Source organism: Erinaceus europaeus, chromosome 10, assembly GCF_950295315.1.
Source record: "Erinaceus europaeus chromosome 10, mEriEur2.1, whole genome shotgun sequence".
In the NCBI taxonomy this organism is placed as follows: Eukaryota; Metazoa; Chordata; class Mammalia; order Eulipotyphla; family Erinaceidae; genus Erinaceus; species Erinaceus europaeus.
The window spans coordinates 19,387,047-19,407,036 of record NC_080171.1 but is presented as its reverse complement, the minus strand read 5'-3'; the positions used below and the strand labels follow the sequence as shown (position 1 = coordinate 19,407,036).

At 50.2% G+C, this 19,990-nt stretch overlaps 1 protein-coding gene across 3 annotated transcripts; it reads right to left on the bottom strand.

Annotated features, from left to right (window-relative positions):
- Window positions 1-265: 265 nt before the first annotated feature.
- On the bottom strand, window positions 266-19,051 carry NOL6 (nucleolar protein 6). 3 transcript variants are annotated; one of them, XM_016188052.2, is made up of 26 exons: window positions 18,754-19,051; window positions 16,603-16,809; window positions 16,405-16,521; window positions 12,724-12,903; window positions 12,198-12,366; window positions 11,817-11,951; window positions 11,566-11,729; window positions 11,359-11,479; window positions 11,101-11,159; window positions 10,919-11,020; window positions 8,942-9,057; window positions 8,599-8,776; window positions 8,331-8,453; window positions 8,016-8,164; window positions 7,796-7,871; window positions 7,457-7,597; window positions 7,198-7,315; window positions 5,698-5,852; window positions 5,427-5,590; window positions 3,848-4,000; window positions 3,520-3,617; window positions 2,685-2,809; window positions 2,480-2,569; window positions 1,904-2,098; window positions 1,719-1,820; window positions 266-1,507 (listed from the first exon to the last, which is right to left on the bottom strand). In XM_016188052.2, exons 1-26 carry the CDS (start codon window positions 18,790-18,792, stop codon window positions 1,358-1,360), a joined length of 3,426 nt encoding a protein of 1,141 aa, XP_016043538.1. In that variant the 5' UTR covers window positions 18,793-19,051; the 3' UTR covers window positions 266-1,357. The 3 variants fall into 3 exon arrangements, with proteins under 3 accessions (XP_016043538.1, XP_060055256.1, XP_060055255.1); XM_060199273.1 differs by having other exon boundaries at window positions 18,927-19,025; XM_060199272.1 differs by lacking the exon at window positions 18,754-19,051 and adding an exon at window positions 18,582-18,722.
- Between the last annotated feature and the right edge of the window lie 939 nt (window positions 19,052-19,990).

The following is a 19,990-nucleotide window of genomic DNA, read 5'->3' as shown; positions in this document are numbered from 1 at the left end:
AGAAATCTGCATTCAGACATGTTCTCTAAAGAGCTTACATATATGGAGGCTGAAGAGATAGCTTAATGGCTCTGCAAAAGACTCTCATGCCTGAGGCTCTTGGGGTTCCCGGTTTAATCCCCAGCACCACCATATGCCACAGCTGAGCAGTGCCCTGGTCTCTTTTTCTCTCAGTAAAATAAATAAATATTTGTTTAAAAGAGAGAGAGAGCTTACATGTAGGAAACATGGATAAAGTCCTCTGGAAAAAGACCAGTCAGGAACATGAGGAAATTAAGTGATTTAATTTTAAATCAGTTTGAGAACGAGAGTTCACACTGCAGCACGTGACTGGGATATGAACTTGAACAGACAGCAACTGCTCTAATGTTTCAGAGGAGGAAAAGAGTACCTCAGGCTGGGGGCAAGGGAAGGGTTTAAGGAGGAGGCACTATTTGAGCCGAGTCTGGAAAAACAACCAGGATTAGGGGAGACAGAGAAGGGAGAGGCTGCCGGAAAGGGGGTGTGGAACAAGCTAAAGGGAGGCGCCATGTCTCCTCTTCCCCAGGGCACTGAAAACTCCCTCACCTCTGCACCCACGATGTGGGAGTCAAATGGGGGTGGTTGTGACATGGCCGGGCAGGCAGCCAGGGGAAGGTGCACAGGGCTGGCGGGACTCAGATAGTGAGGGGCCCCGGCGGGACTCAGCGCATCCTGCATCTCTCTTGAATCGGGAGACCGGGAGACCACTACCTCCCCGCCCCTCCCCTCTTCACCCACCCAGCCCCTTCCTGTCTTCTGTACTTTTCCATGTCCACACCCTGGGCAACATGAGCACCAACACAGGAGGCTATTGTGCCCTTTCAATGTAGTCTATTCATACACATGAAGCCCCCTCTCCACTGCTCGGTGCTGGTCATGTGACTCTCAGGAAGGGCCCCACTTAAAGGTCCGCTGCCACAGCAAAGGAAACGCTGAGGCTTGAGCCCACATCCTGGCAACGGAAAGGGAACACAACCTCTGCCCTGGGTACGAGTCCTCCTCTCCAGACTTCTGGAAGGTACTAAGTACCAGGTACTAGGGCTGACAGATGGATGAATCTCCTAAACTCATTCAATTTCCTCTCTGAATTGGCTCAGACTCTTCTGAAAGTTCAGACAGTTAGGTCCAGGGGCTCTGTAGGACACCACAGCCACTGTAAAGGCACAAGACAGAAACTTGAGTCAGGAGTTTCACTGAGAGTGATCTGCGTGTTCAAGCCAGCAGACCCTCCATGGAGGTTCCACATTGATGAAAATGGAGGTCATGCCACTGAGAGCCCCAGAGGTGCTCTGTGAAGTCCGGCTGTTCACCGCCAGCTTGCTCCTGGGGCTGGAGATCATACAGCCCACCTCTCACTTCGGGCTTCCACAGCTTGTACCAGACCTTCACCCAGGGTGGTGAAGTCCTCCAGGATGGCTTCTACATTGGGTACTGTCAGTGTCTCTTCACTCTGAGAGACCACTACGCATCCTTTTGTGTTGGAGGCCTAGAAGAGGAACAGAAACGTGGAGAGAGGGATGTCACAAAGGCATGCCTGGACGCACTAAGCCAGGGTTGGAGTGGTAGCAGTGGAGACAGACACACAAGCCCACACACTTCACTCCTGACAGCGGGTCACTCACACAGCCCCACCACACAGAGACATGCCTGCCCGCACAGAAGCACGTGGACACACAAACTGTCACTAGCCAGCACACCTTGAAGGGCTGGGGCTTGAAGCTGGTGGGCTTCCAGAGGACACCAATCACCTCTCCACCATGTGGGTCATAGAAGAAAAGGGCCAGGTGCCCAAAGGCCTCCTACGGACAGGCAGGAGAGAGAAACGAGGTTACAAGTGGGTAGTTGAGAGCAACCTCAAGGCCCTGCCTCACCTGGGACCTACCCTGAGCTGTGTCAGATACAGCTGAGGAGGATCGTAGCCCAGCACAGGCATCAGGGATGAGGGCCCTGACTTGCTGAGCAAACCCCGGCAAAAGGAGGCAGCTGGAGTGTCCACAGCCTGGCGGTGCCGAGGGATGTGGCGGGGAGACAGGCGGATCAGCACATCATACATGTCCAAGGGTGGCCGGAACACTGTCTAAGGGAGGAGAGATGGGGGTCAGCAGTGTTCACTTGGACGACGGATCACAAAGCCTCCCACGTGCCCACTTGGGTTCTTTCTCTTCTGTCCACCCCACCCCCTCGTCCTGGCAGGAGCACCAAGTCTCAGTCAGTTGTTGGCTTGGGTCCAGCAGAAAGAGTGAGGCCTGAAACACGCGGCCAAGATGGAGCCAGGACCCAGGCTGTCCTCCAGGCTCCTCCGCTGCCAAACACCACAGCCAGCTTCAATGCCTTTTCTGCATCCACTTTCACCAAACAAGGGGACTGGGTGTCCTAGGACAGTCCCTGAAGCTCCAGACTTCCAGGGTTCCCCAGGACGCCCAGAGCCTATGGAGTCAACTCCTGGTCAGGGGCTTACCCGGATGTCCCCAGGTCCCTGGGGCCCCATTAGCTGCTTCTCCAGCACAGGCAAGGCCTTGGCTGCCAGGACCATGAGCTGCTGTAGGATCTGAGGGCACACAGGCAGCAGAGAGGTCAGACCTAACTGAGGGCTTCTTCGCTCAGGCTCAACCTGCTTTCTCTTGAGTGGAGAGAAGCCTTTGGGCACAGGGATGGGACTGAACCTGTGGAGAGGGTCCATCCTGCGTCCATACAGAGCTTTTGCGGTCTTGGGGGGTAAAGATGACCAAGACAGGAAGTCGAGTCCGATTTGCCAGGAAGCTACTGCGCATCTCCACCTGCTCCTCCGCTGTGGGCAGAACAGAGAGGGTCCTGGGTCAGCCTGCCCCCCTCCTGTCCCAGGTCCTCATACTGGACACCCAGCAGCTGCCCGTCACAGGGATTTCCCAACACCTCTCCCTCCCTCCTTCACGTGCAAAGGTGATGAAAGGGACACTGTATTTGCCTTAACCGGGCGGGGTGTGAAACTCCCAGCCTCGGCCCAAAGGCAGAATTTTCCACTGCCTGGCACTCCAGATTTGTTTCTGGGCCTGCACAAGCTGAGGCCTGCTCCTGCCCCCCTTCCACCCTGTGCTCCCATACACCTGGGGAATTAGGAAGCTGACACCTTCGTCTCTGCTGAGACCAGGAGTTCCTCATATTACAGCTCTCCGTGAGGTCTGGGCATCTATTCTAATCTGGACCCTTCCCTGTCCCCTGCAAGACTTCTCACATACTTATTCAGGGCCCCTCCCACTCTCCTCCAGAGCCCCCCATTCGACCTGCTTACCACCACCCCCAGGCCATTCTGTTTCTGGTCATCGCATCCTTATAGCAAGGCTCCCTAAAGGAATGCTCTGGGCCTCCTCCCCCCTCTGATAATTCCTCACCCCAACAGCCCAGTATATCATGGCAGGTATACCTATCTGGGATGGGGGAGCACAGAGAAAACCCAGCAGACTAGCAGGGAAGACCTCCTCTCTGGAATCTACTAGTCTGAGCCCTGTCCTGGCCACTTACCAGTGAGCTCATTGTTGAGGTTGACAATCAGGGGGTTGTTTCTCCAATCAAAGGTTGACACCAGGTAAAGGAACCGAAGGAAGCCCACCTGAGGGCAGCTATGGGGAAGGAAAAAGTGTGAAGTCTGGGATTCAGTCACATACCCCTAGGCGTCTGGGGTCCTAGGGGTCTTATACCTTGGTGTGGGTGGGTGGTGTCTTAGAAGATCTTCTACCACCTGCTTCTGAAACTAAACCCCCCTGTCCCTCCCCCCCCCCCCCCATGAAGATACAGCTAAATGAAAATGGGCCCAAGAGAATTTCCTCCCTAAGTCAAAGGTGGGAGTCACCTGGGGGGGGTGAAGGGCTCTGGGTGCAGGAACAAGGCAGCAGCCACCAGGTCCAGGCACTCATCCGTGAGTCCGTCTCCCAGAAGCTGGGCACGCACCCACCGCTTGGCCAGTCGAGCCACAGTCGAGAAGGCCGAGTGCTGCTGTTGAAGCCTGTCGGGGGTAGGGGTGATGACAATAAGATTTAGACACTCAGAGTCTAGGGACAGAGTTTCAGCACCACTGCCACTCAGCGCTGTGTTAATGCATTAAATATATGACCTCATGTTCCTAACAAAAGTCCCAAGTGGTCAATCCTTTTATGATTCCCATTTTACAGATGTGAAAAGAAAAGTGGTGGGGGGAGGTCGGGCAGTAGCACAGCGGGTTAAGTGCACATAATGTAAAGCACAAGGATCCCAGTTCAAGCCCCCAGCTCCCCACCTGCAGGGCAGTCGCTTCACAGGCAGTAAAGCAGGTCTGCAGGTGTCTTTCTCTCCCCCTTTCTGTCTTCCCCTCCTCTCTCCACTTCTCTGTCCTGCCCAACAACAGCAATGACAACAATAAATACAAGGGCAACAAAAGGGGAAAAAATAGCCTCCAGGAGCAGCAGATTCCTAGTACAGGCACTGAGCCCCAGTGATAACCCTGGAGGCAAAAAAAAAAAAAAGGGAAAGTGGTCCAGGAGGTGGCGCAGTGAATAAAGCATCGGACTCTCAGGAATAAGGTCCTGAGTTCAATTCCCAGCAGCACAAGGATCCCAGTTCAAGCAGTACCAGAGTGACATCTGGCTCTTACTCTCTCCTCCTATGTGTCTCATTAATAAATACATAAAATGGAAGAAAGAAAGAAAGAAAGAAAGAAAGAAAGAAAGAAAGAAAGAAAGAAGGAAAGAAGGGAGGGAGGGAGGAAGGGAGGGAGGAAAGGTGGGAATCCCAGGACGTGACGTGATGGATAAAGTATTGGACTTTGAAGGAGAAGGTTCCGAGTTTACCCCTTGGCACTGCAAAGGCCAGCACGAGATTCTGGTTTTCTGTTTTGCTCTTTAGCCCTCTCCCTCTCATAAGTAAATAAATATTTTTAAAATAATGTTAAAGTGGGTGGGAGGATAGCATAAGGTTAGCAAAAAGACTTCCATGTCTGATAGTGGGGGTGTGGGGAAGTCTGCCTAAAAGGACACAGTAAAGTGACAGGGTCAGAATTCTTTATCTTGGGGGTTGGTGAGACACCCTAATGGTTATGCAAAATGACTTTCACACCTGAGGCTTTGAGATTCCAGGTTCAGTCCCCAGCACTACCATTAAGCCAGAGGTGAGCAGTGCTCTGGTTGGGGGGGGGGGGGGGAATCGGTGAAGGGCAGAGAGCATAATGGTTGTGCAAAGAGATTCTCATGCCTGAGGTCGGTCCCAAAGTCCCAGGTTCAATCCCCCACACCGCTATCTCTGGTTAAAAATAAATAAATAAAAATCTACATCTTGACTGACTCCAGAACTCACATTCCTAAATTACTGAACCAGCTGGCTTCCCAAAGTGGCAGGTGGTGAGGACAGCAGAGCGGGAACACAAGCCCTATGGACCAAAGACACTGCGGCAGCCCTACCCGTGCAAGGCGCTGGTGAGCAAGGGCAGCTGCCGAGTGTCCCTCTCAAGCTGGAGGGAGGCTGGCGTGTCCCTCAGTGAGATCATCCCCTCAGGGCTCCGCATCTCCCTCAGAATCTGGGGCTCCTTCTGATAGGCCACACGGATGCGAAACACAAACCCGTCCTGTTAGAGAAGGTTGTGGGGTGAGAAAGACATGTCATGTCAGCCCAGGGCGACAGGACACCCATTCCCTTCCACCTCGGCAGCACCCCTGGCCCACAGAACCTAACCTTGAGCACGTCTGTGTACGTTGCCGCAGCTCGGCACAGGAGTCCATGCTGTTGCTTCAGCAGCTCTGCCAGCCGCAGCTGGAATGCTGCTCTGACCCGACGTATGGCCTCAGCTTCCTGTGGCCACTGGCCACTGCCCTCCAGGTGGCATACCACTGGGAAGAAAGGTGAGAGGTCTTGAACCATTGCCTAGAGGGAAAAATTACCCTTTTTCTCCTTTTAACTACTTGACTGAGGAAATAGTGATTTCTGGGCAGGAATAGACAGCATAATGGTTATGCCAAGAGACTCTCATGCCTGAGGCTCCAAAGTCCCAGGGTCAATCCCCCACGCCATCATAAGCCAGAGCTGAGCAGTGCTCTGGCTACAAAAAAAGAATAGGGGTCGGGTGGTGGCACACCTGGTTGAGTGCATGTGTCACAATGCCCAAGGACCCAGGTTCAAGCCCCCGGTTACCACTTGCATGGGGAAAGCTTCACGAATGGTGAAGCAGTACTGCAGGTATCTCTCTGCCCCCCCACACTTCCCCCTTCCCCTCAAATTCTGGCTGTCTCTATCCAATAAATAAATAAAAATAATAATTTTTAAAAAGAATAAATCGACTTTAAAACAGAAAAGGAGTCAGGCAGTAGTGCAGCAGGTTAAGTGCACGGGGCGCAAAGCACAAGGACTGGCGTAAGGATCCTGGTTCGAGCCCCCAGCTCCCCACCTGCAGAGGAGTCACTTCACAAGCCGTGAAGCAGGTCTACAGATGTCTTTCTCTCCCCCTCTCTGTCTTCCCCTTGTCTCTCCATTTCTCTCTGTCCTATCCAGCAACAACGACATCAATAACAATAATAACTACACCAATAAAACAACAAAGGCAACAAAAGGGAATAGATTTTTTTTTAAATTTTTTTTCTTTTTTCCTCCTCCAGGGTTATTGCTGGGCTCGGTGCCTGCACCATGAATCCACCGCTCCTGGAGGCCATTTTTTCCCCCTTTTGTTGCCCTTATTGTAGCTTCGTTGTGGTTATTATTATTATTGCCCTTGTTGACGCAATTCGTTGTTGGATAGGACAGAGAGAAATGGAGAGAGGAGGGGAAGACAGAGAAGGGGAGAGAAAGATAGACACCTGCAGACCTGCTTCACCGCCTATGAAGTGACTCCCCTGCAGGTGGGGAGCCGGGGGCTCGAACTGGGATCCTTACGCCGGTCCCTGCGCTTTGCGCCACATGCGCTTAACCCACTGCGCCACCGCCCAACCCCCAAGAAATAGTAATTTCTAAGACTATTATTGACATAGGTATAGCTCCATATCTCCCCCCAAGAGAGGTGTCAGCACACGTTACCCTCTACAGAACAGTCATCCTCCACCACAAAGCACTGGTCCCCAGCCCCCAATCTGTTGTGGGAAACTCCAGTCCACTGAGTCTCACCCTTATCGCCCCTTGCTTTGTCTCTTAGTCCCACCTATGAGTGAGCTTATGGAGTGGCCTCCCTCCCCACAGGCCCCTCACCAGTCATAGGTTCCACATAGGCCGGACAGGGCTTGTCAATCCGGGGCAAGAGTGAGGCCCGCTCTCGCAGGTACTTGTAGAAAGACAAGGCTGGCTGAACTGCAGTTGGTGGGAACACCTACAGGAGAGGACAACGAGGATGGGGCCTGGGCGTGCACCCCGGAGCAGGAGTCAGAAGGGGGAACACGGGAGTGGTGTGAGCGGTGAGAGGTGGGGAGTGATCCAGCACACAGGGTTCCTGGCCTCCCTGCAGCCTCACCTCAGTGTAGCGCAGCACGGGGTGAGCTCCCTGCACCGCAGAGACAGTCAGTGGGAGGCCTTCCAGACCCCACAGCAGGCGGCTGAGGTCATCATAGCAACGCACCACTGCTGCCAGCGCCTCTTCACCTGTGCTGGAGGTCTGAGGGGAAAAACAGGCAGTCAGGCGGGCAGAAAACCAATACAAATCACCTGGGAGTCTAGGACTCAAACTGCTGTGGAGCCAGTGCCCCCTCTGCTGGACATGTCAAGAAGTGCAACCAGGCAGAGACTAGAGCTCACCATCCCCTACGCAGTGTGGGCACACTGCCTATTCCAAATCCCTAGCCTGAACACTTACCTCTTTCCAGCCTTGGATAAGCGAGTCCAGGAGGCCCCCCACATAGTGGACACAGGCATCTGGGATGTCAGCATGGCTAAGAAAGGAGCACAGATAGGGTGGGCACTGGGGACTATAAAGTAGAGCTGCTTATTCCACCCCCCCAAATCTAGGGTAGATAGACCTTAGAAGTTTTCCCAGGCCGCTGTTGCCTCCTGGCATCTAGATGCTGAACACTCACAGTGCCAAGAGGTGGGTGACCACCTGGTGGGGAATAAGGCGCTTCTGAGCCAAAGAGTCTGCCTCCCAGACCACAGCTTCCCGGATGGTTCCATCCTGGAAACGCCGAAGCTCCGAGCGAGAACCCCAGAACTGGCGGAAGTCAGCAGCCTGCACGGAGGCGAGAGGGTTTGGGGAAGGTCAACAGAAGAAGGCTGTCAGGACTCCTGACAGGTGCCAATTCAGGGGACAGGGAATGAGGGCGACATGCTCCACTCCTTCCAGTCAACAGACTGGGCTTCCCGTAACAGGCACGAGTCACCCTGGGGCTCCTCACCTCAGGATGGTCAGCTTCTGGACCCAACTCAAGGACACTAGTTAGCCCTTCAGGCCGGAGGAGCAATCCCAGTGTCAGAGTCCCAGAATCTCGGTGTTTCGGTGGATCCTGATTGATGTCCCACTGCAGGGTATAAAAACATTGAGCTCAACCCAAGAACTCCTCTCCTCTGTGTGGTCTGGAAAGCCACTTTCTAACTAGAGGGATGGTGTGTATTCTGGGACCCACACCCACTGAAGTCAAACTCCCTGACACACCACCTCATCACCTCTGAGACTGGAGGCCGAGAATGGGCCAGCAGGTGCAGCCGGGACCCCAGGCCCTGCTCCAGGAGAGTAGTCAGTGGCCCCAGAGCAGCGGAGACATAGTCTCCACCGTGGTCCTGCAGCTCTGGCCACAGTGTCATTCGGTGACACGCTGCCTGTAGGCGGCTCAGCGGACGGAGACTGGGGACAGAGAGGGACAAAAAGTGAGGAATCAGGGACTGCTAGTCACATTTATCACCCCTTACCTCAAACCAGGAAGATTTAACCACCTGAAAAGCTACACCTCATCCCACTAACTCCAAGGAAACAAACCCCACTGGTATGCCCTGCCCTTCCTAAACTTACTGCAAGACGTGATCAAAAGCCCGGATCATGGGTTTGGGAGTCATCAACAACAGCTGGAATCCATCATCAACTTTTCTGTCCAACAGTGCCATGGATAACCGTGCCTCATGTTGCACCTGGGTGCAAACACAGGGAAGGACGATGGGAACAGACGTGAGACTCCCCCCCACCACCACCGTGGTCACTCCTCTGTGATCACAGGGCACAGACCAAGAAAAGCCTAACTAGGTACCCTTCTCTTCTTTCCAATGCCTTACCCACCACGCCAATTTTTTTTCTAATTTTTATTTGTTTATTTATTCCCTTTTTTACCCTTGTTTTTTAATTGTTGTAGTTGATGATGTCATTATTGTTGGCTAGGACAAAGAGAAATGGAGAGAGCAGGTGGGGAGCCGAGGGCTCGAACCGAGATCCTTCTGCTGGTCCTAGCGCTTTGCGCAACGTGCGCTTAACCCGCTATGCTACCGCCCGACTTCCCCACACCCCCTTCTGAACCACTAATCTCAGGTCTTTTTTGGTTTTTTTTTTTTTTTAATTCATGAGAAATGATAGGCGAGAAGGAACTAGACAGCACTCTGGTACATGTGCTCCTGGGGACTGAACTCAGGACCTCATGCTTGAGAGAGTCCTAATGCCTTATCCATCACTGTGCCACCTCCTAGACCACTTTTTTGTTGCCCTTGTTGTTTTTAATCATTGTTGTGATTATTACTGTTGTTGTTATTGATGTTGTTGTTGGACAGGACAGAGAAATGGAGAAAGGAGGGAAAGACAAGAGCCGGGGAAAGACACCTGCAGACCTGCTTCACCATTTGTGAAGGGACCCACCTGTAGGTGGGGAGCTAGGGGCTCGAACTGGGATCCTTACAACCTCGAGTTTTGTGCCATGTGCACCTAATCCGGTGCACTACAGCCTGACCCCCCACTTTTTAAAAAAAAAAAAAGACCTTGTTTAAAGCCCCCAGTCTGTACCAGCAGGAGGAAGCTTCATAAACAGTAAAGCAATGCTGTGTCTTCTCTGTATCTCTACTTTTCTTTCTCAATTCTTCTTTGTCTCCATCCAAAATAAAAATGTAAAAAAAAAAAATCTTTTTTTACTGTTTTTTTTTCCTGAGAAAAGGGTTTATTTTTTTAATTCTCTCTTTTTTTGGTTTGCTTTTGTCTTTCTTGGGGGGATTAATGGTTTACAGTATACAGTAAAACACAGTAGCTGGTACATGTATAGCATTTCTTAGTTTTCCACATAACACTAACTTCCCACCTACGTCCTCCTCCGTCATCACGTTCTAGAACCTGAACATCCCCCTGGCCCAGTCCTTTTACTTTGGTGCACTAGCTCCAGACCAAGCTCTACTATGGTTTCCCCTCTGTTCTTATTTTTCAACTTCTGTCTATGAGTGGAATCACCCCATATTCATTTTTTAAAAATATTTATTTATAGGGAGTCAGACAGTAGCGCAGTGGGTTAAGCGCAGGTGGCGCAAAGCTCAAGGACCGGCTTAAGGATCCCAGTTCGAGCCCCTGGCTCCCCACCTGCAGGGGAGTCGCTTCACAGGCGGTGAAGCAGGTCTGCAGGTGTCTGTCTTTCTCTCCCCCTGTCTTCCCCGCCTCTCTCCATTTCTCTCTGTCCTATCCAACAACGATGACAACAATAGTAACAACAATAAAAAGAAATAACAAGGGCAACAAAAGGGAATAAATAAATAAATAAATATTTTTTTAAATTATTTATTTTAGATAGAGACAGAAATTGAAAGAAAAGGGGGAGATACAGAGGGAGAAAGACAGACATGCACCTCTGCCTCGGCACTCATGAAGCTTTCTTCCCCCCTGGAAGTTAACCGAGTTCCTTGCGCATGGTCATATGAGCACTCAGCCAGGTGTGCCGCAGCCCAGCCCCCTAACCTCGGCTCTCTAGTGAGGAGTTTCAAGAGTCCTGGTGCTAGTTCGAGAGGCAGATCTGGGGACCATCAGTACCTGGTGGTAAGTAGAAGCAGTGACGTCAGCACAGAGGTTGAGACGGCCTGAAGAGTCCAGGAAGACAACAGAGAAGGCCTGGTGGAAGTCAGCCAAAGCCGGCTTGAGGGGAAGAAAGACTCATCAAGGCCGGGGCCTTACCTACATGACCCTATGTCCAGACTCGGCCCAGCCCCACTCACCAAGGAGGGATCTGAGCTGAGACACAAACTGATCCCACTGACTGTCAGATCCGTGGTGGCTGAAGTAAACCAGAGAAGTTGGGTAAGTAAGCAGGTTATCATCCTTCCCTGAGATCTAGCCCAAATGATGCCCTCCCTCTGGCCAGGTGGCTCCAACTGCCTGCCTCTGCCCATTGGCCTGATGATAAGAAACCATCACTGGATGAGAGGACTGCCAGGATGTGTGGAACCCATGCCATTTGAGTCCAGCCGCCTTACCCAGAAACTGCAAGACACTTCTCAAGACTTGGTAGCCACTCATGGTGGTATGGATCTTGCGTGTGGACGTGAGGAAGGCCACCAGCATGGAAACAATGAACCCACTAAATCCCCCTAGGCCCTGGAAGAGAGGAGGAGGAAGGCTGAGCTTACAGTCAGTCCACCCACCACTCAGCACGCATGGAGGCTACAGCAGGCCCAGCTCACCTTGTCCAGTTCCCGCTGCCGCAGCCAGACCTTCAGAAGTGCCACACCGTCCTTCAGGCCCCCGGCTGAGCCCAGTACAGTTGACAGCAGCTGCACGTGGGACTCGAGGCCTACATCCTGCAGGATCCATGTGTTATAGTGAGGTGTGGGGGGCTCTGGGCTTCCTGTGAGAGGAAAGCAGAAGCGAGTCATGAGAGAAGTCCCCACAACACCCTTCCCTCCAATGTCACCTTGACTCCAAGGCTGCTCACCATCCCCTGGAAGGCTCTGGCCTCGGTACCAGGCAGAGCGCACATTGTTCTTAGAAGGCAGCAGGCGGCACGGGCGGAAGAAATCGAGTGGTGGGCATGGATGCAAACGTACTGTAACCAGGCGCTCATCCTTCCCTGGGGGGGGGGGGGGACGACACAAAGAAGGGCAAGACGGGGAGCTAAGACTCTGAGTCTCTTGAGGTCAGAGGGGCCTCCTGAAGGCACAATCCTTCTACGTGGGGATCCCAGGTGAGACTGCCCACCTCAAAGCTTGAGGTTCCTATACCTTCCCTGCTCCCATCTCGGGTTTGGGATCCTTGTGCCTCCCCCACTAAATTCATCGGCCCAAACTGTGCCCTAAATCCAGTGTGTGCCTCCCACCATGTGGCCGCAGCAGCAGCGAGGGTTTCAGGTGGCAGCCTTTGGTGTAGGAGAAGCGAACGCTGCCAAAGAGGGGGTCTCGGGCCAGGTGGTGAGCCAAGTGGGCCAGGTAGAGGGCCCGCTTGCGGAAGTACCGCTGGTTCAGTGCATCCTTGTCCTGTAGGATCTCCTGGAGAGGATAAGAAGAGAAAGCCGGGGAGTCCCATAAGTGTTTGTTGATAGGGAGCCTGGATGAAGATAAAAGGTTACAGTCACAGTTTAATAACCCCAAGGATGTGCTGGTGGACGGAGTGGCCGAGCCAGGCTTAGCGATACCATCCTCAGTTCTTAGATAAGGAAAGCCAAGTGCCAAAGGGGCAACAATTGGCCCAAGAGTGCATCTAAGCTGCCCTCTGGACTACTGCCATGGTCTGCCCGTTTGATTTAGAAGTCCTACTCCAGTCCCCTGGCAGGTAACAGGTGGGATGCAGGGACTGGTAAGTGGTGAGGTGACAGGTCCCTCTATTCCTCAAACTCTGGATCGTACCTTGGGCAAGGTCAGTGCCACGTCCACATTTATGTCTGGCCGAATGCAGGTGTCCAGAAGGTAGCTGCCCACAACAGTGACATGGGTGGGGGGCAGGAAGTGGAAAGAGCCCTTCACAGTGTATGGCACTTGGTGGAGGGGGACTCGAACCCCATCTGGTAGCCATGCCTGGTCAGTCAGCTGTAGGGACGGAGAAAGTGACACAACTTGATTCGATTTCATTCTTAACATGTTTCCTGGATGCCTACAAGCATCCCATTTCCACCACACTGGGGCCTGGGAGGTGGGTGGCTCAGTAGTAGACACATGCCTTATATCCCATAAGGCTCTGAGTTCAAACCCTGGCAATGCCTAAGAATAATGAAATCAGAACTCACTAAAATAAAACAAAATATATTAAAATATATATATACTTGGGCAGAGGTAGACAGCATAATGGTTATACAAAAAGACTTTCATGCCTAAGTCTCCAAAGTCCCAGGTTCAATCCCCTGCACCTCCATAAGCCAGAGCTGAGCAGTGTTTTGGTAAAATAAATAAATATATATATTTTTTTAATTACATGTATTTGTTTGAAACTAAGCTCCTAATCTTTCCATATCTTAAGATAACTACACACTAGTCACTCAAGTCAAAAATAATTAAATCGGGGGACCAGACAGTTAAGCACACATTACAGTGCACAAGCCCCTGGTCCCTAACTGCAGAGGGAAAGCTTTCTGAGTGAAGAGAGCTGCAGGTGTCTCTCTGTCTCTTTCCTTCTCAATCACCCCTCCCCTCTCAATTTCTACCAAAATAAATAAGTAAGTAAATCAGGTTTAGGCAGTGGCACACCTGGTAGAGCATGAGCAAGCTGGGTTCAAGCCCTCAGTCCCCACCTGGGGAAGGGAAAGGAGGTTCACGAGTGATAAAGCAGGTTCACGAGTGATAAGTGACTACAAGTGTCTGTTACTCTCCCTCTGTCTCTCCCATCCCTTTCAATCCCTATCTCTATCCTAAATAAGTAGTAAATATATAGATAAATCACTTTGACTCTTCTCTGTTAATGGCCATTTTTGCAACCCAGCAGGTAGTACAGTGGCTTAAGTACTGGCCCATCAGAGGCCAGGTGGTAGCGCAGCAGGTTAAGCGCACATGGTGCCAAGCACAAGGACCATCGTAAGGATCCCAGTTAGAGGCCCCGGCTCCACACCTGCAGGGAAGTCGCTTCACAAGCGGTGAAGCAGGTCTGCAGGTGTCTTTCTCTCCCCCTTTGTCTTCCCCATCTCTCTCCATTTCTCTCTGTCCTATCCAATGACGACGACATCAATAACAACAACAATCATAACTACAACAATAAAACAACAAGGGCAACAAAAGGGAATAAATAAATATTAAAAAAAAGAAATTTTCAAAAAAAAAAAAAAGTCCTTATTTTGGTGCAAGGTTCTACATGATATGCTCTCTTCCTCTATTAGTTTTCTGGATGATCTCCTTTCATTTTCCCCTCATTCATTCAGTGGAGCAGATACACTCTTGCGTGTAAGCCTTCATTTTGTCTCTGTCTCCTTCCTTGAATGTTATTCTTACCCAAGTTATCTATATGCCCAATTCACTTCCTTTTTCCACACAATATATGTCACTTTAATAAAATGTACCTTGAGGCCCCATAGGTGGTGCAGTGGGCAGAGCATCTGACCTGTGAATATGAGGCCCTCAGTTCTATCCCTGGCATCCCATGTACCAGAGTGATGCTGTTTTATTTTCTTCCTCATAAATAAACAAATATAAACACACACACACACAATAAATAAATAAAATCTACTGCTATAAAACTTTATTATGACTTTATTTAAAACTGCAGCTGGGGGGGGGGCTGGATGGTGACACACCTGGTTGAGCACACATGTTAGAGTGCACAAGGACCCAGGTTCAAGCCCCTGGTCCCCACCTGCAAGGGGAAAACGTCATGTGTGGTGATGCAGGGCTACAGGCTCTCCCTCTGTCTCCCCTCCTCTCGATTTTTGGCTATCTCTATCAAATAAATGAAGATAATGAAAACATGTTTATTTAAAAAAAAAAAAAACCTGCAGCTGGGGGGAAGGGGTCAGGCAACGGCACACCAGGTTAAGTGAACACAGCACAAAACACAAGGATCCGGGTTCAAGCCCATGGTTCCCCACCTGCGGGGGGGGGGGGGGGGGGTCCACTTCACAAGTGATGAAGCAGGGCTGCAGGTGTCTATCTTTCTCTGTCTCTGTCTCCCCCTCCCCTTTCAATTTCTCTGTTTTATCCAATAAAAAATGAGGAAAACTGTCTGCCAGGAACAGTGGATTCATAGTGCCGGGACTGAACCCCAATGATAACCCTGGAGGAAAAAAAAAATCTGCAGCTAGGGAGTCAGCATAATGGTTACGCAATGAGCCCTTCATGCCTGAGGCAAAGGTCCCAGGTTCAACCCCCAACACAATCATAAGCCAATAAGCCAGAGCTGAGCAGTACTATGAGAAGATAAAAAAGAAAAGATTATTCTCATAACCATCTCTTTTTCCCACTCTTCTTTCTCTCCATAGCGCTTGCTACCTAACATTGACATATAGCTTAGCTATCACACTTATCTACTGTCCATAAGCAACACCAGACCATAGGCCACCTTGTTCACTCGTTATCCTGACAGCACATCTACTGTAGGACATTTAAATGTCTGTTGATTGAATGAATACATGAATGATCCACTCCTAACTGAGGCTCCTGGCAGTGAGAATGAACTTGCCATCATTCCAACCCCAGAGAACAGAGAAATCTGTTAAAAGTTCCCCCACACAGGGCCTGGGGTGTGGTTCATCCAGTTTAGCACACATGCACAAGGACCTGGGTTCAAGTCCCAAATCCTGGGGGCCAAGTGATGGTGCACCTGGTTGAGTGCACATATTACAGTGCGCAAGGACCCAGGTTTAAGTCCCTGGTTCCCACCTGCAGTGGGAAAGCTTCACAAATGGTGAAGCAGTGCTGCAGGTGTCTCTCTGTCTCTCTCCCTCTATCTCCCCCTTCCCTCTCAATTTCTGGCTGCCGCTTTCCAATAAATAAAGATAATAAAACAAATTAAAAGGGAGTCAGGCAGTAGTGCAGGGGTTAAGCGCACGTGGCCCAAAGCGCGAGGACCAGCACAAGGATCCCAGTTCAAGCACCTGGCTTCCCACCTGCAGGGGAGTCACTTCACAGGGGGTAAAGCAGGTCTGCAGGTGTCTATCTTTCTCTCCCCCTCTCTGTCTTCCCCTCCTCTATTTCTCTCTGCACAACCTAACAACAACAACATCAATAACAATAATAACCATTACAACAACAATAAAAAAGGGCAACAAAGGGAAAATTAAAAAAAAATAATAATAATAAATAAAATATTTTTAAAAAAATTTCAGGGACTAGGTAGTGACCCACCAGGTTAAGCACATATATTACCATGTGCAAGGACCCAGGTTTGAGTCCCAGCTTCCCACCTGCAGGGAAATACTTCATAAACAGTGAAACAGGTCTGTAGGTGTCTTTCTGTCTCTCTCCCTCTACAGCTCCCCATCCCCTCTCAATTTCTCTCTGTTCTGTCAAATAAAACAGAAAGGAAAAAATGGCCACCAGGAGTGGTAGATTTGTCGTGTTTAGCCCTGCACCCCAACGATAAAAAAAGTTCCCCAACAACCTGCTCACCTCTGTCTCAGGAGTGGAGGGCACTTTCATAACCCGCTGTTTGATCTCCAACAGAAAAGCATTGATCCGCTCCTTCTTCTTCTCTGACAGTCTCACTTCCTTTAGTAGCTCCTCTACCTGTAAAAAGGGGCAAAGAGTCCTTCAGTTTCAAGATCCCAAACCCACCCTCTAACCAAAGCCCCAGAAACCCAACAGTACCTGCAAACGAAGTAAGCTGGAATGAAACAGGCTTTCCGTTTCCCGAAGGCGATTCAGCTCCTCATTGGTAGGTTCCTTATATAGTTCTGCCCGACTAAGCTTCACTGGCTGCAGGAGGCCTTCCACTGGACAGTCCGTTGCTATGCGCTTCTTAGAGGATTCCTTCTTCCCCTTCTTGCTTGTGCCTTCTACAGCTGGCTCCATCAGCTACAGCCATTGACAGGCAGAAGTCAGTAAGAGTTCGTAGATGTCTAGCATCCATTATCTAAAGTGCCACCATCATATGTAGTTGTAAGTGTCTCACCTATTCCTGCATCCTTTTCTTTTTTTTTTAATCTTTATTTATTGGATAGAGACAGCCAGAAATCAAGAGGGAAGGGGGTGATAGAGAGGGAGAGAGACAGAGAGACACCTGCAGCCCTGCTTCACCACTCACGAAGCTTTCCCCCCTGCAGGTGGGGACCGGGGGCTCAAACCCATGTCCTTGCACATTGTAATATATGCGGCTCAACCAGGTGAGCCACCACCCTGCCCCGCCTGCGTCTTTTCTATATATTTTTTAAGTATACCTTTTATTATTTATTTATTCCCTTTTGTTGCCCTTGTTGTTTTATTGTTGCAGTTATTGATGTATGTCATCGTTGTTGGATAGGACAGAGAGAAATGGAGAGAGGAAGGGAAGACAGAGAGGGGTAAAGAAAGACAGACACCTACAGACCTTCTTCACCGCCTATGAATCGACAGCCTTGCGGGTGGAGGGCCGGGGGCTCGAACCAGGATCCTTACTCCGGTCCTTGTACTTTGCGCCACTTGCGCTTAACCCGCTGTGCTACTGCCCGACTGACTCCCTCTTCTATATTTTTAAGATTTATTTACTTACTTAATGAGAGAGAGAACTAGAATATCACTGTGGCACATGAGATACCAGGGACTGAACTTGGGATCTCATACTCCCGAGTTCAGGGTTCTATCCACTGCACCACTTCCTGGGTTCCCGTGGTTCCTCTTTTAGCTGGGAATCAAATTATGCACATGCCAGGATAATCAGTAACTCAGGAAAACATTACTGAGTTGCAGGCTAAAAACTCCTTGAGTCGTCCATCAGACAGCACAAGCACGGAGCTCTGCTTGTAGCTGTTAGGGGTAATGACATATTAGGCACTGCCCTAAGTTAACAACTGAGTTACTTTCTCCCCAGCTGCTGGTTTAGTCCTGAACTTCACAAACGCCATTTCATTACTGGTCTATCCAAGCCTACTAAAATCCTCTTTTCTTATAAGCCCTGAACTATATAAGCTACTATACATACTGGGACCAGGTGGTGGCGCACCTGGCAAAGTGCACACTTTATAGTTCAAGGACCCAGGTTCAAGGCCCTATCTCCCACCTGCAGAGGGAAAGCTTCCCAAGTGGGGAAGTGGGGCTGCAGGTGTCTGTCTCTCTCCCTTTCTTTATTTTTTTAAAGAATTTATTAATTTAGTCATGAGAAGGATAGGCAGAGAGAGAAAGAACCAGGCATCATTCTGGTACATATGCTGCCAGGGACCTCATGGTTGAGAACCCAGTGCTTTATCCACTGCACCACCGCCCGGACCACTGTCTCTCTCCCTTTCTGTCTTCCCCTCCCCTCTCAATATTTCTCTGTCCCTATCTAATAATTAAAATAAATAATTAACTGATAAGATCCAACTCTGACCTCAACAGAAAAATAAATAAATAAATAAATTTTAAAAAACCTATATACAGGTAAGTGCCCAACGACGGAGAAAGCTAGAGTCTGACTCCAGAAAATGTATTCCGTACACCATCCAGTCTTCACAATAATCCTAGCAGAAAACAGACACTCCAAAGTCCTAGTGCACTGAACGCAATACTATGCATCAGAGGGAAGATCCACCCTAATGTCAAGAGGGAAGGTCTGGCCAAGGAAATGAATCAAATCCCCAGATTAATTTAAACGTGCAGGCACAGCTTCATACCAGCAAGTTAAGGCTCCATCTACCGAGCAAGCCCCAACAGTCCAAGTGCTCACTGGAGGAGTGAAACTCCTCCGGACAGAACCGCCTTCAGGACCCATGCCGGCAAGCTGCTGCCGCCAAGTTCTGCCACCTGCAAACACTTTGGGCAAATCGTGCCGGATGCTTCACCCACCTCCGGCTCCTCAGCAGCTCCACGAGGCGCCGGCCCCATGTCCCCGTGTCCAGCTCCAGGTCCCGCACCTCGGGTTTAAAGTCCCCGTGCCTGCACAACTGTCTATACGACCTGAGATCTACGTGAGGCCCTTGGCAAATCTTGCGAAGCGCCGCGAACAACCCCGGGAGCACCTCTAGGGATCCGCTGCTTTTCGCCGGCAGGAGAGTAGGCACGCGGCGCGCGACGAAGCCCCGCCCAGTTCGGGTGCCATTAGCTGCGTGTCGTCATTGGCCTCCGCCACTTTCTAGGACCGCCCATGATGGGGGAGGAGCCAGACCCGGCTATCCGGCGCTCCTTTACGACGTCAGAACGGAATTTTTAGCGACGGCTGGGCGGTCGCTTCTTATGCCGCACTTCCGCCATTTGGGCGGGTCGCGGAGGGGCGGAGCTCGTCTGAGATCTGAGGAGGGGGGTGTTTATTTATTTTTACATTTTATATTATTTATTATCTTTATTTATTTATTTATTTATTTATTTATTTATTTATTGAACAAAGACAGCCAGAAATTGAGAGGAAGGGAATGACAGAGAGGGACAGAGACAGAGAGACACCTGCAGCCCTGCTTCACCACTTGCAAAGCTTTCCCCCTGCAGATGGGGACGGGGCTCAAACCTGGGTCCTGGCGCTCATGGTCCAGGAGGTGGCGCAGTGGATAAAGCATTGGACTCTGAACTGTGAAGTCCTGAGTTCAATCCCTGGCAGCACATGTACCAGAGTGATAGCTAATTCTTTCTCTCCTCCTATCTCTCTCATGAATAAATAATTTTAAAAAAAAAAGTGCCCCCCACACCTATGGACATCTAATCTTTGACAAAGGGGCCCAGACTATTACATGGGGAAAACAGAGTCTCTTCAACAAATGGTGTTGGAAACAATGGGTTGAAACATGCAGAAGAATGAAACTGAATCACTGTATTTCACCAAATACAAAAGTAAATTCCAAGTGGGTCAAGGACTTGGATGTTAGACCAGAAACTATCAAATACTTAGAGGAAAATATTGGCAGAACTCTTTTTCACATAAATTTTAAAGACATCTTCAATGAAATAAATCTAATTACTAAGAAGACTAAGGCAAGCATAAACCTATGGGACTACATCAAATTAAAAAGCTTTTTTTTAATAGGAATTTTTAATGTTTTAAACATTTTATTTATTTATTAATGAGAAAGGAGAGAGAGAAAGAACCAGACAT